At 34.9% G+C, this 13,265-nt stretch overlaps 1 protein-coding gene across 18 annotated transcripts in view; it reads left to right on the top strand.

Annotated features, from left to right (window-relative positions):
• Window positions 1-13,265, top strand: part of Usp16-45 (ubiquitin specific protease 16/45) — a 132,488-nt gene that overhangs the window by 57,653 nt on the left and 61,570 nt on the right. For all 18 annotated transcript variants that reach the window (XM_068380501.1, XM_068380495.1, XM_068380497.1 and 15 more), the window contains 5 exons: window positions 6,439-6,587; window positions 8,225-8,376; window positions 9,263-9,387; window positions 12,000-12,142; window positions 12,942-13,199. In XM_068380501.1, coding sequence (XP_068236602.1) covers window positions 6,439-6,587; window positions 8,225-8,376; window positions 9,263-9,387; window positions 12,000-12,142; window positions 12,942-13,199 — 827 coding nt within the window. The remainder of the gene's footprint in view (window positions 1-6,438; window positions 6,588-8,224; window positions 8,377-9,262; window positions 9,388-11,999; window positions 12,143-12,941; window positions 13,200-13,265) is intronic.

The raw sequence follows: 13,265 nt of genomic DNA, 5'->3' as shown, positions 1-13,265 counted from the left end.
TCAATAAAAGTTAAACCTTTCGTCACATAGTTCACATAGCATATGGCATTTATCATGTTACCTGCCTCATTGATAATATATCAATAGCTAATGTGAATGTATGGGTATATTACCATATTACAGTACAGTACTGATATTATATTCAAGGTATTGAGTTTGTGTCGGTACATCACCCAATAGGTTGTCTGGTATGTTTCTTACTAAAGTAAATTTCACTACAGGTGGTTAAGCAGTTCAAAGTTTGTCTTATGTCACCAATACTTAACAGAAAACAGAGCCTTATATTACAGTATTTGAAGGTTTTATTGTGTGTCAAAGTATACAGCACTACTTGAATAATAATAGGCAAATGTAAAAAGTAAAGGAGATTTGGGCAAAGTCTTTTAGGTAGCATTAAATAACCAAGGCATGACACTGATGTGGAGGCTGTACTAAAGATTTAAAGCACATTGTAAAAGGAAGGAATGCTGTGTATGAATATAAGTGTTTTATTCTTTTTCTGTTTACATTATTCCTGCTCTGTTTACGTACCGTATTTTATGTTTTTGGTGGTAGATTGTTGATCTAGAAAAATAATATAAACTAGTCGCTCATAAATGAGCAAACTGCTATAATTGTGTAATTTTTGGTCAGTCTTAATATTGCATTAATTCTTTATGAGGTGTTAGTAGCCCCCTGAAATTTTTAAAACAGGAAGTATGTAGTCAGATGGAAGTTAATTAAATACAAAAGAAATATTTCAGCTAATCAATTTTTTTTTTATTAGATTGTTATTATTAATGTTACATGTTCATTTAATCCATAAAGATTATAGCTACTGTATATATTTAAAAAAACAAGAATATTTTTAAGATTTCACTAAAGGTGAAAGCTAACAGGTAAAAATTCTGTGTTAGCATCTGTTGCATGGAACTTAAATGTTGTTTTGTGATTTTATGTGACGTGAAAGTAATTATTATCTGAAAAGGTATATTCTAAGTCTTCATGATTCAAGTTTCCCCACTGGTAATATATCAGACCAACTGCAAGTTTAGTGATTCTTGTTTTCATTTTTTGACGTTCGTAAATTTAGCATCTCCTACGCTATTGCATTTCATCTTAGTGCATTATCTCTTCATACACTAGTGCATTTTATCTTATTGCATTTAAGTATTAGCAAAATCATACAAAACTAGTAGGTAATGTATTTAGCTTCATAGAGGCAGTATAGAGTATTTTTCAATTAGATGGAGTACAGTGAACCCTCGTTTATCGCGGTAGATAGGTTCCAGTCGCGGCCGCGATAGGTGAAAATCCGCGAAGTAGTGACACCATATTTACCTATTTATTCAACATGTATATTCAGACTTTTAAAACCTTCCCTTGTACTTAGTACTGTTAACAAACTACCCTTTAATGTACAGAACACTTAATGCATGTACTACAGTACCCTAAACTGAAACAGGCACAAATATTAAAGGTGATTTTATATCATGCATTTCCTAAACATGCTAAAAAGCACGATAAAAAATGGCAACCAATGTTTTGTTTACATTTATCTCTGATCATAATGTAGAAACAAACTGGAGGTAGAGCTTTGCTTATTATCCAGACATATTTCCCATACTTTTCCCTTAGAACTATATCACATATTCCTACTTTAGATATATATATATATATATATATATATATGTGTGTGTGTGTATATGTATATATATATTTATATGTATACACATATACATACCTACATATATACATAAATACATGCATACATATATATATATATATATATATATATATATATATATATATATATATATATATATATATTACTGTATATATATGGGTTATGGAAAAAATCCGCGAAGTGGTGAATCCGCGATGGTCGAACCGCGAAGTAGCGAGGGTTCACTGTACTTCAAATTTCATATTGTTGGTAATTGGTTACTTGAAACTAAAAATTCTCAATGTCAATGTGTGAAATGTTGTTCCTAATCGAATGCAAATCCTTGTCCTTTGATAGGAATACAATATGGTTTTAGTGAAGCTTGGTTATGGCTGTTAAAACTTTGAAACAGTGCGGCAGTAGGCCACTGAACTAGTAATGGCATTTTCGGTTGATGACGACCACAACGTAATCTTAAAGAGGTTGGCAATTCTCAGACATCGATTTGCACCATCGAAGGAAGAGGGCTTTGTTGCTGCTGAGTGTGGCACGGAAGTACATACCAGTAATTGGGAGAAAAGGTTGCTGCCCTCTGCCTGTCTTTCCGAGAGTTCCGGAGAGAGGATAAGATCAGGACTACTTTGAACACTTTCAATGGTTATTGATGCCACATCATGCATGTGCTGTCAGTCAAAACTGCTCATCACCTCCAAGCCTCCACACAATTTGCTTACGCATCTCTCATTGCCATGCTTTTACGTTCGCCCCTCTGAGCACATGGGAGCGAGGAGCACCTTGGCCAGGAGTCAAGATTCCAAACTGTCATTCCTTCCTCTACAGAGTTTTAGCCTTATTAGGTCATCAGGTCAGTACAAATACAGTACAGTGCACCAGAAAGATTTTCCCAACCTGCTGAGTCTTCAGACATGACACCAGGTACTCCAAAAAGAAGAAACCGCCTGTAAAGACTGATAGTTCAGTCGTACGAGACTTTATCCGACTTCGCCTCATGTTTGCCTGAGAGGGACTGTGCTCTACAACCCTCCAACCCAATACGGGGAGGTGGGTCGGAACGAGGTAGAGGTACTTATGCTCCTGCTACCAGTACTTTGCTTCCTACGATAGCAAGTACACACACAGTTGGTCAGGGTGAAGGCCGCCACCTTTGCCCTTCACCTTCTTCAGAGCTTCAGAGAGATGTCTTCACCCAGAAGGAGAAACACATGTGACTTCCTTCCTCTTGTGAGAGGAGGAGTCCAATTGGTCCGAATCTGAGGAGACATCAACAGGTTCCTCTACATGGTTTTATGGGAGGAATAGTGCTTTACCAAAATTCAATCTTCCTTAGGAGGTTGTTCCTGCTCTAGTGGTAGGTCCCATCTGAGACCATACACAATTACTACTAGTCAGGACATTGTGTTCCAGGAGATTCCCAGGATGCTTTTTTGACGTCGAAACATTGAAGAACATTAAGAGAATCACTGGTACGAACCGAGAGCGTTTCCACCTCGGTTTACAATTGTGGTACATTCTCGTAAGTCCTAGACTGACTACAAAGTGAGCGTTGATGACCTGTCGTATGGGCGAGACATCCCGCCACCCAGCAGTAACTACCATCGCCTTGTTAAAGATTTAACAGCAATATTCAGCTTTGCTGAAAGCATACTCCTATAAAAGGACACAGGTTTTAACAGTTAGGAAAAATGCAAATTATTTTAAGAGTTAGTCATTTGAGAATGGTATGACATCTACCAAAGCATTTGACCTTGGGAAATGAGTACAGTAGTATAAATTTCTTTCTGGTATAAGTACGTTCAGTATCATAATTTCTGTTTTTTGTTTAGTTTGGTGTCTGGTAATGTAGTGGGAATTTTTGGGCTTTACAGTTGGGTCCCAGCCATTCAAAGCCTGTCAGGTTAGGCCTTTAAGGTACGTACAGAGATGACACTTGAATGTTGTAGTGTTATATTTTTTTTTCTTTTGGCTGGAGGTGCTGTCAAGGGTCTCTGTGTCGTCAAATCACAAGTACAGTATTTTCATATTTGTGCTTTTTTTGGTTAATTTTCCTTTACTTAATTTTTCATTACATGGCTTTTAAGTCAACTGTGTAGTATTGGTTCAGTAGTATATGCAACTGTAACATTTATTTAGATAACTGACATCAATTTTGTGAAAATGATTAATTTCACAATTGTCTAAATGTGTTCAGATGAACTCAAATCTGTTACATTTTTGTTAGTGGCATTTTACCTGGTAAAAGGTGGTAGGTTGAAGATTGAATTACACATTGCAATGATGAAAGCTTTGAGCAATTATGGGAAAGACCTTGGTGGCTAAGGAGAAAACCTTGTTTCATCTGCCAAGATCATAATTTTTTTTTTAGTCTTTATGAATAAAGAATTAAGTTCTCATTTCCTGTGTCATTCTTTTGTTATAGAAGAAGCATTAATAATCTTTATTGCTGCTGGGGCTGTAACACACCTTCACATAAGTATGTATTTTTTTATATTATATATAGGTCAGAGAAGTACTGAAAATTTAAAGTTGAAAAAATTATTTTGTCCAACACATAAGAATAAACTTTTCTCAAATTAGATAAAGTTTATATAAACGTTGAATTACATTAGTCGTTAAACACTGGAGCCCTTTTCATATATAAATAAAAGTCAATGATGCTGGTAATGTAGTTAGGTCTATAGCAGATATGGCTACATCAAATATTAAAATACGTACATAGTCCATCATAGCATATATATATGGCAGGTGTTGTTAGTTAATGAAATGGATTACAAATTGCAACACATTTTAATGCACAACTAGCATATGCCCACCCCTGGAAATCCAGTATCCAGTGGGAGATAATATTAATGTTGTGTTATTGTTTAAAATGTCAATAGCAAGAGCAAAGTCTTGAATAAATATTCCTTGAAAAAATTATAGTAAGCCTGAATCTACAAAATTTTCAGTCTATTCAATAATGAATATTTTGTAAAGCTGCATATTTAGCACATATCATCAGTTAATTCTCCTTATAAGAACAAATCTTTTTGTGAAAAAGAAATTTTCTTATCCTATTAGTCTGGTTGAACAATCTTTTCTGACTGACTACCAGGAAAACTGTTTCAAAACTGCAGAAAGGTAAATTGGGTATAAGGACAGTGTGGCTCCTAAACGGAATGTGAAAGTTGATGCCGTGCAATGCAGATATTATTATTGTTATTATATTTACTGTACGTACTAGTTAGGCGAAGACGGCAGTTGGAATATCACAATGCACATTTCCAGAAGGTGCAGACATTGAAGGAACTAATGGGAAGGTCTATGTTTAGATGATATTTTTCAAAGATGAGTAAATTAGGTTTCATCTGGTCGTGAGATAAATCATTGCTATTTGCGGAAAAAGAAATCCAGTACTTCATACAATGTTATTCAAAATATTTAGGTGTAGGAAACTACTTATAAACTATAATTGTAATTTGCCTTAGGAATTGGATTATATGCATATAGTACATGCAGCTCACAGGGGCAAATCATAGCCAATCGGCGGGTTGTCCCCTTAATTTGCATTCATGCATTATTTCTTATTTTGTGAAACTTTATGCTATCCAATTGTGGCAAGTACCAGGTTCAAGTATGAGAAGCGATCTTATGCCAGTGACTTTGCTAGATAAGATATTCTGTTTGAGATTCAATTGGATTGAGAGATATAGAGTGGATTACAGTATGGTAAATCTAATTAGTTGTACAGTTTAGACTATAGATTTAGTAAGTACAGTTATGTAGTTTGTAGTAACATGGTAATTCTCAATTATAGGACCATGATAAAATGCCTTGTCATTTGGCTGGTTCTGCACTAACAAAAGCATAAAATTTTTCAATTTTTATGAATGCATGAAATATGAAAATAAAAACTGGTTGTCCATTGATCATCTCACACATCTTTGGCCTCAGACCGAATACTGTAGAAGACCGTATTCTCCACTATTGTCCATTTCTTTTATCGAGGCAGATTTGCACCGACTCGCAGCGGTGCCCTTTTAGCTCGGAAAATTTTCCTGATTGCTGATTGGTTAGAATTATCTTGTCCAACCAATCAGCGATCAGGGAACTTTTCCGAGCTAAAAGGGCACCGCTGTGAGTCGGTGCAAATCTGCATCGCTAAAAGAAATGGACTATAGCTATGTGGGGATTTTCCCATTAGGACAAACACAGTATCTACAAATTTTTTGTTTTTCTCATAAGTATAAATTCAACCTCTAGTTTACCATTGTCTACCAGGCACAATGTAGCTAACAAAAACAATAGGTTTGTATCAACATGAGAATTGCTTTTACATATTTTTATTTTTCTCTGTTCCTTCTTTCTATGAATGATATTGGGCTCTGTATTTGGTCCTGAAGCTCTAGATGACTTGTAACTAATTTTGGTACTTCCTTTTCCAGCATTGTAACTAACATCTGTAGATTTCACAGAATTCCTTCATGTCTTTTCTCATGCAGTACAGTTTATGTATAAAGGATGAATGCACCTATTATTATGGTTTGGTACTAAGCTGTATGTTTTCATAATGTGACTAAAATTGAGACTTGCTCATAGCAAAATTGCATATGAGGTTCTTGTAAGGTGTACTTTTTTTATATGAACAATTTCTATACTGTATTCACATACTGCCATAAGTTATACAGTGCAGCACTAGATACTGTATGCCTTCTAATTCCAGCTATTTTTGACACAATTCTTTAAAGGTTAGTTTTGATTAAAAGTCTTGATGTATTTTTTATGTTATATTGCAGAATCAAAAGCTTGTGGACATGCTAACCGCTCTGTTAATGTTAATTTGGTAAAGAGGACTTTGAAACAGGGTCAGAGCATCGGAGAGTGTACGCAGTGTCGGAAGGGTCACAAGTCAGAGCTCAATGATGAAGATCCCAACAATGCTATTGTGAGTTTTTTATGAATATTTTTTTATGTTTAAAATGTAAGTTCAGTTCACCTTTTAGGTATCTTAACCATTGCTATGTTTTTCTTTGCAGAAATTCAGGGAGATGCTATTTTTGTCACTAATGTATTCATTTGCCGTCAGTTTGAGCTTGAAATTGCTTCTTGGCTCAGGTCCAATGTTACTAATATTTGTTTTTTTCATTTATATTTTCTGTTTTTGTTTTTAGATAGTATCTGTAAAAGTTGGCCAATATGTTTACTGTTACTGTTCAGTATTTATATTCTCAGTTTTGTGCCTTTTGTCCAGGCTCAAAGATTCAGGTCCTTAGGAATTTAGGGGCTAAGAGGGTCGAGCATAAGCTCCTATATACCTGGTGAGTTGGACTGAACTATGTCCTTCTCATTCTCATATATTCCTCTCTCCTTTGGCTCCCAAGTTCTTTTATTATCGTCTTCTATTTATGGTCTTCGTTGCACTGCCTTTGTTTCTTTTCTTTCACTTGGCTGTTCGACCTCTTACCGTTTCTTCATAGTGCAATTATTGGGTTTTTTCACGCAGGTGCACAAGGGTGGCGATTGTCCTCCCAGGCGCCAGTGCTTGGTTGTATGGCTCAAACTCATTAATATAATGAAAGATGCAGTAAATTGTAGGTCTGAATTTGAGATGTCGTATTTATTCTTGAGTTGAGAAAACTTTTGCTCTCTTCACTCTCATTGCTTTTCCTCTGTTTTTTTATTTTGCTCATTGGATTCATCTATTGAGAACTAGCTCTTTGGGTTGGTCATATTAGATTCAAGAATATTAAGTCCTTGATCTGGATAAACAAATTATGTAATGCTAATTAAAACTGTCCTTGGTTTTTGCTGATATATATATCTTTGGTCTCCATACTGCTGCCTTATTTTTCTTTGTCTTTTTTTTTAAACCCTCACTTAAGTATATCAGAGAATTTTCTGTTTTCATTATGAACCTTTCACAGGTTACGATATTGGCAAGGGCCCTTGATAACATAAAGTTTGCATTGGGTGTAATGTTGTAGGAAAGCCTTTATTTATTTAAACATATTTATTTTTGTTCTCTCAATTGCACCCTGGCAGGATATCACTTAACAAATTAGACAATCGCCAAGTATGTTGGTTTTATCAGAACTTAATTTGCTGGAGCAGGTGGTACAATCAGTGAAGGTACTAACTTTGAATTAAGATTATACTGCTTAGTTGATCAGAGAAGTGTTTTAGGATAATGGTTGATATTAGCGTTATGGATGTATTTGAACTCAAGACTGGAGTACTACAAGGTGGAATAATGTCCTCTTTACTTGTCTGCTCTTTGTGTCTTTAAGAGTCTCCAGGACTGCAAATTTATTCCTACATTTAATTGCAAAGGTTTCTCTGTGCTCTTCTTCTAGAAGCTGCAGAATCTGACTTCTTGAGTCTGGTTGAGTTTTTTCATGAAGATATCCTATTTTTAGTAACCATATCAATAATTTATTTTGTAACATCAAGAAGAGTTCTTGGAGCACTAATTTTATAGCACAGAGAATGTGTAAGTATTGAAAGAATAGATTTGTTTTCATTAACTTTGATTGATACAGAGTTCTTTTTCTAACACCATCTAATGGTTTTTAATCATTGCAGGACTCTTATGACCCTGTGATATGGTTATGCTTGTATTGTGGACACCAAGGCTGTGATAGGAATACGAGAGAACGTCACGCTTTGCTGCATTATCGCACACCACGTTCTGACCCGCACTGTCTCATCCTCAATACTCAGGCATGGAATGTTTGGTAAGCTTGCAAGGCAGTTATTTATTAAATTTTGTATATTTTTGATTGATGATGCAGAAGGTTCCCAACTTAAAAACATTCAGAGATACAAACACAAATCCAACTTAGAATAACAAAGATAAGATAAATAAATACATACACATACATACATACATACATATACCAAGGCACTCACCCCAATTTTGGGGGGTAGCCAACATCAAACAAATCAAACAAAAAAGGGGACCTCTCCTCTCTACGTTCCTCCCAGCCTGACAAGGGACTCAACTGAGTTCGGCTGGTACTGCGAGTGCCCCCTGTGGCCGCAGGGGCATAAAAACAATTAGAATAGCGCCAACGTATCCCTGCATGTCGTAAGAGGCGACTTAAAGGGACGGGATGAGGGGGCTGGGAACCCCCTCTCCTGTATTATAATCCTGTGAGACATCAAAGATAAATAAATACAGCAATAAAACTATATTTCATTTAAATACAGTAAGCAAAACAACACTTGTAATAACCTGGTATCCATATCATATGAAACTACTATTTGTTGACTTTTGTAGCTGGAAGTCATAGGCATGGGTTTTAGGTTAGGCCTACCCTAGGCCAAAGTTATCAAAATTTGACTTACAAACAGCTTCTTGGAACCTATCAAGTTTGGAAGTTGAGGATCTTCTGTATTGAGATGATATACCAAATATGTTGAAGTGTACGAAGTTAAGTTCATTCGTAACCAGTAACTCTTGTGTTTTAAAACAGTATTTTGTATATCATAAGCGCTAAAGTACACTATCTCATCATACGTATAAACATGTAAAGAAATGATACGTACATATATATGTATGTAGCATACACATTTTTATATATTTATATATTCATACAGATTATTTTTATATATTTTAAGGTGTTATGAATGTGATTCTGAAATACAGCAAACAAGTACAAAAAAACTTCATGAAATAGTCGAGTATATCAAACGGCAAAAGGATATGGCACCAAATCGTCCAGTCCCAACGAAACCCATACCAGGTGAGCTTCTATTTTTGGTTTAATTAATTATTAAGGAAAATTCTTGAGCAGTGAAAAAGATTTTGTTCACATATAAATCTTATTACTATTCTTATAACTGACAAATATAGCGTACAGTACTCTACAGCATTTTAATTGTTAATTGTGGTACTGTAGAATATCCAGTTAGTGAAATGTTATTACATATTCATCCAATAAACAATAAAATGCTTATATTGTAAAGTGTTCAATTGTAAAGGATATAAAGCATAAAGTATTTTGTTAAGATATTGTCATAATTTCAAACACTTCCTGTGTTCTGACGAATGTTTTTATTGCCCAGATTGTGTTTATATACAATGAGCCCTCGCTACTTCGCGGTTCGACCATCGCGGATTCACGACTTCGCGGACTTTTTTCATTAAATACAGCATCCGATTTCATCAGCAAACCACTATTTTTTGGGGGAAACATCATTTTATTCTAGAAAATTGCTACTCTTTAAATAGTTAATTGCACATCAAGAAAGCGTGTACTTTTGTTTTTAAATTTCGGGTGTGTTTTAAAAATTGAGTATTGTTGACTTCTTTTTGTATTACTTTTGGCTGTGATTAGGTCAGCTGACGTCTAGCTACCGGTCTCAAGAATATGCGCGTACGAAGTATTGTTTATACCATTTCTTAACTTATTCAAACCATCTATACAGTTGATATTACATAAGCACCAGTGTGTTATAACCTATTATATTTTTTTGTTTATGACATTTAAAACAACTCTCTCTCTCTCTCTCTCTCTCTCTCTCTCTCTCTCTCTCTCTCTCTCTCTCTCTCTCTCTCTCTCTCTCTCTCTCTCTCTCTCTCCGTAAGAAATAAAACCTTAGTTCACATATGGCAACTTGAGTTTAAGAATGAAATTAACATGAATATTGTTAGTTGTGGCGATCAATTCCTCGCTTCAGGAGGTACAGGAAACAAAAACACGGCATTCGATTTCAACAGCTAATTCTCTCTCTCTCTCTCTCTCTCTCTCTCTCTCTCTCTCTCTCTCTCTCTCTCTCTCTCTCTCTCTCTCTCTCTCTCTCTCTCTCTCGTTATACAACAATTACAAATAGATGAAAAAACCAAAATCGGTTTCCTTAAGTGTCAATTAAATACAAAACGAAAAAATTATACCGTGTATACATTCATTTCAATCATAGCTTAAAATACGGTATCCGATTTTGTCAGCAAACTACTATTTTTTAGGAAACACCATTCTATTCCAGAAAACATTTACTCTTTAAATAGTCAATTGCGCTATAATAAAACATGTACTTATGTTTTTAAATTTCGGGTGTGTTTTAAAAATCGAGTATTTTTTACTTCTTTAAGTTTTACTTTTGGCTGTGATTACATCAGCTGATGTCTAGCTTCCGCTCTCAAGAATATGCGCGGTACGAATACATTAACAAAGAATTGTTTACACCATTTCTTAACTTATTCAAACCATCTTTGGTAATAACAAAGGCAACATATAATCAATACTTGGTAAGATTGCTGTCGATGCAAAAACTAACCGATACTCAGATGTGTAAATGCGTCTGTTTCTTCGTTATGATCAGAGATAAACGTAAACAAAACTTTGGTTGTCATTTTTTATCGTGCTTTTTGGCGTTTTTAGGAAACGCATGATATAAAATCGCCTTTAATATTTGTGCCTGTTTTAGTTTAGGGTACTGTAGTACATGCATTAAGTGTTCTGTACATTAAAGGGTAGTTTGTTAACAGTAATATGTAAAAGGAAGGTTTTAAAAGTCTGAATATACATGTTAAATAAATACGTAAATATGGTGTCCCTACTTCGCGGATTTTCAGGTATCGCAGCCGGGTTTGGAACCTATCTACCGCGATAAACGAGGGTTCACTGTAGTTACAGCATTCTGTTATAATGAAGTTTTATGGTAGATTTTATTAACTTGTTCTTAGTTAAGGTATCTATAGTTCCCATTTATAAAAAATATGGTATTTTGGGAGGGTGTTGAAAACTTAATGCTCGCCAAAACTTTTATTGTATTTTGAGTAATTTAAAGAGACCATTGATTCTCAATTCAAGGCCCTAATAGGACTTGCCCAAATGAGGTGCTCTTAAATAACTAATAATTGGAGCAAGATAGAATTTAAGCCATAGAGATGGGTGGAAAAGAATTTAAGTCATAGAGATGGGTGGAAAAGAATTTAAGTCATAGAGATGGGTGGAAAAGAATTTAAGTCATAGAGATGGGTGGAAAAGAATTTAAGTCATAGAGATGGGTGGGAAGAGATCAAAGGATATGATTGAAAAGATATTTAGAGAAAGCAGAGTGAGCTAAAGGACCATGTAGTGTTCTGTACAAGGTACACTAAATATTAGCACCTATTGGGTTCCTTGAAGATAAGGAAGGTCAAGAATGATTAGTTAGATGGTCTTATTTTGAATATACTTTTTAGTTTCATGCTGATGAATGTTGAAAGTTATAAGAACATAGATTCAGGACCCCTTCTTTTTTCATTAGCATCACGATCTGACAGGATTTATTCTCATGAATGAATCAACAGATGACTCAGTGTTGCTTACAAAAAGGTTTTCTTTTATTTTACAAGATAAATTGCTTTCAGAAAGTGCAAATGTGACGGGTCCTACTACTGGTTCCATTACAATTGCCAAGTGTTCAGTGGCTTCCTTTGATGATAATTCCAAAGCTGCAAAGAACCAGAGAAATGCTCAAGCTAGTGTTCTTGCATCACTACCCAAAGTAAAGGTAAGGATAGCCTTTAAGCTGCCATTGAAAATGTATGACCATCACTACTACTACTATTACTACATCTGAAGAGATTTATGGGATAAGCATATAGTGTACTATTTATTATTAACAACTAAATTTCATCATTTAGAATTAGTATTAACAGATTTTTGTTTAGCATATGCAACATATTTTCATACCAGTGTCACTGGGATGTTTATAATTGTTTGCAAAACCTTCACAGGTATTTGGTTGAGAACAAAATTAAATGTTTTTTTTTTTTATGTTACAGTTAATTTGTTGTGGGGAATAAAATTCTGTGATTATTTGTGTAATTTTATATGGCCATGCCAAGCTAGTTTCCTCAGTTTAAATCCTTGGACTATTGAGTCTGTATTAATATTAATTTTGTGTAGAACAGGCTGACATAAGCCTCTCTTCATAGGCTATATATGGAAGATCTAGTCTAACGTTGTTACTAACCTCAAGATAATTATTCATTATACATCACTTCTGATATAGTTTATTCATTTCTATATTTCCTCTCTTCTCTGTTGGAGATCATGGACTTATAGTATCCAGCTTTTCCAACTGGGTTGTAGCTTAGCTAGTAATAATAATAGGATTACTTTTAAAATTGTCTATATGAACATTGTAGTTTGGAAAATTGTTGTTTTGCAAGTTGTTTTATTTTATACTGTTTTTATGGATGCCACAAGTTCGTCTTTATGATCATTGTATAAAATTCGTATAGATTTTTCCCACCCTAAACATGAAGAGGTTTTTATAAAGGATTTCCTATTTGATTACTTTGCAGGGACTCAGTAACTTGGGTAATACTTGCTTCTTCAACTCCGTCATGCAGTCACTTGCCCAAACTCACTATCTAACGCAGCTGCTTGATGTACAGTGTCAGAGTGGCCAGAGAGTTTACCTCCCAGGACACCTAGCTGCTGACCCGATCAAAAATGGAGACAGCGACGAAAAACTCATGACCGAGAATGGAAGAATAAAAAAGAAAAGGAAAGAAATCATTCAAGAAAATGAAAATGAAGATGATGCAGATTTGGAGTTGGCAAGTCATGAATTGTTTTGTGGTAGTTGATCAGCCAGTTTTGCTTAGTTTTCTCTAGACTCCTTA

Source organism: Palaemon carinicauda, chromosome 9 (assembly GCF_036898095.1).
Source record: "Palaemon carinicauda isolate YSFRI2023 chromosome 9, ASM3689809v2, whole genome shotgun sequence".
Taxonomy (NCBI): Eukaryota; Metazoa; Arthropoda; class Malacostraca; order Decapoda; family Palaemonidae; genus Palaemon; species Palaemon carinicauda.
This window is presented reverse-complemented; position numbering and strand designations above follow the sequence as displayed.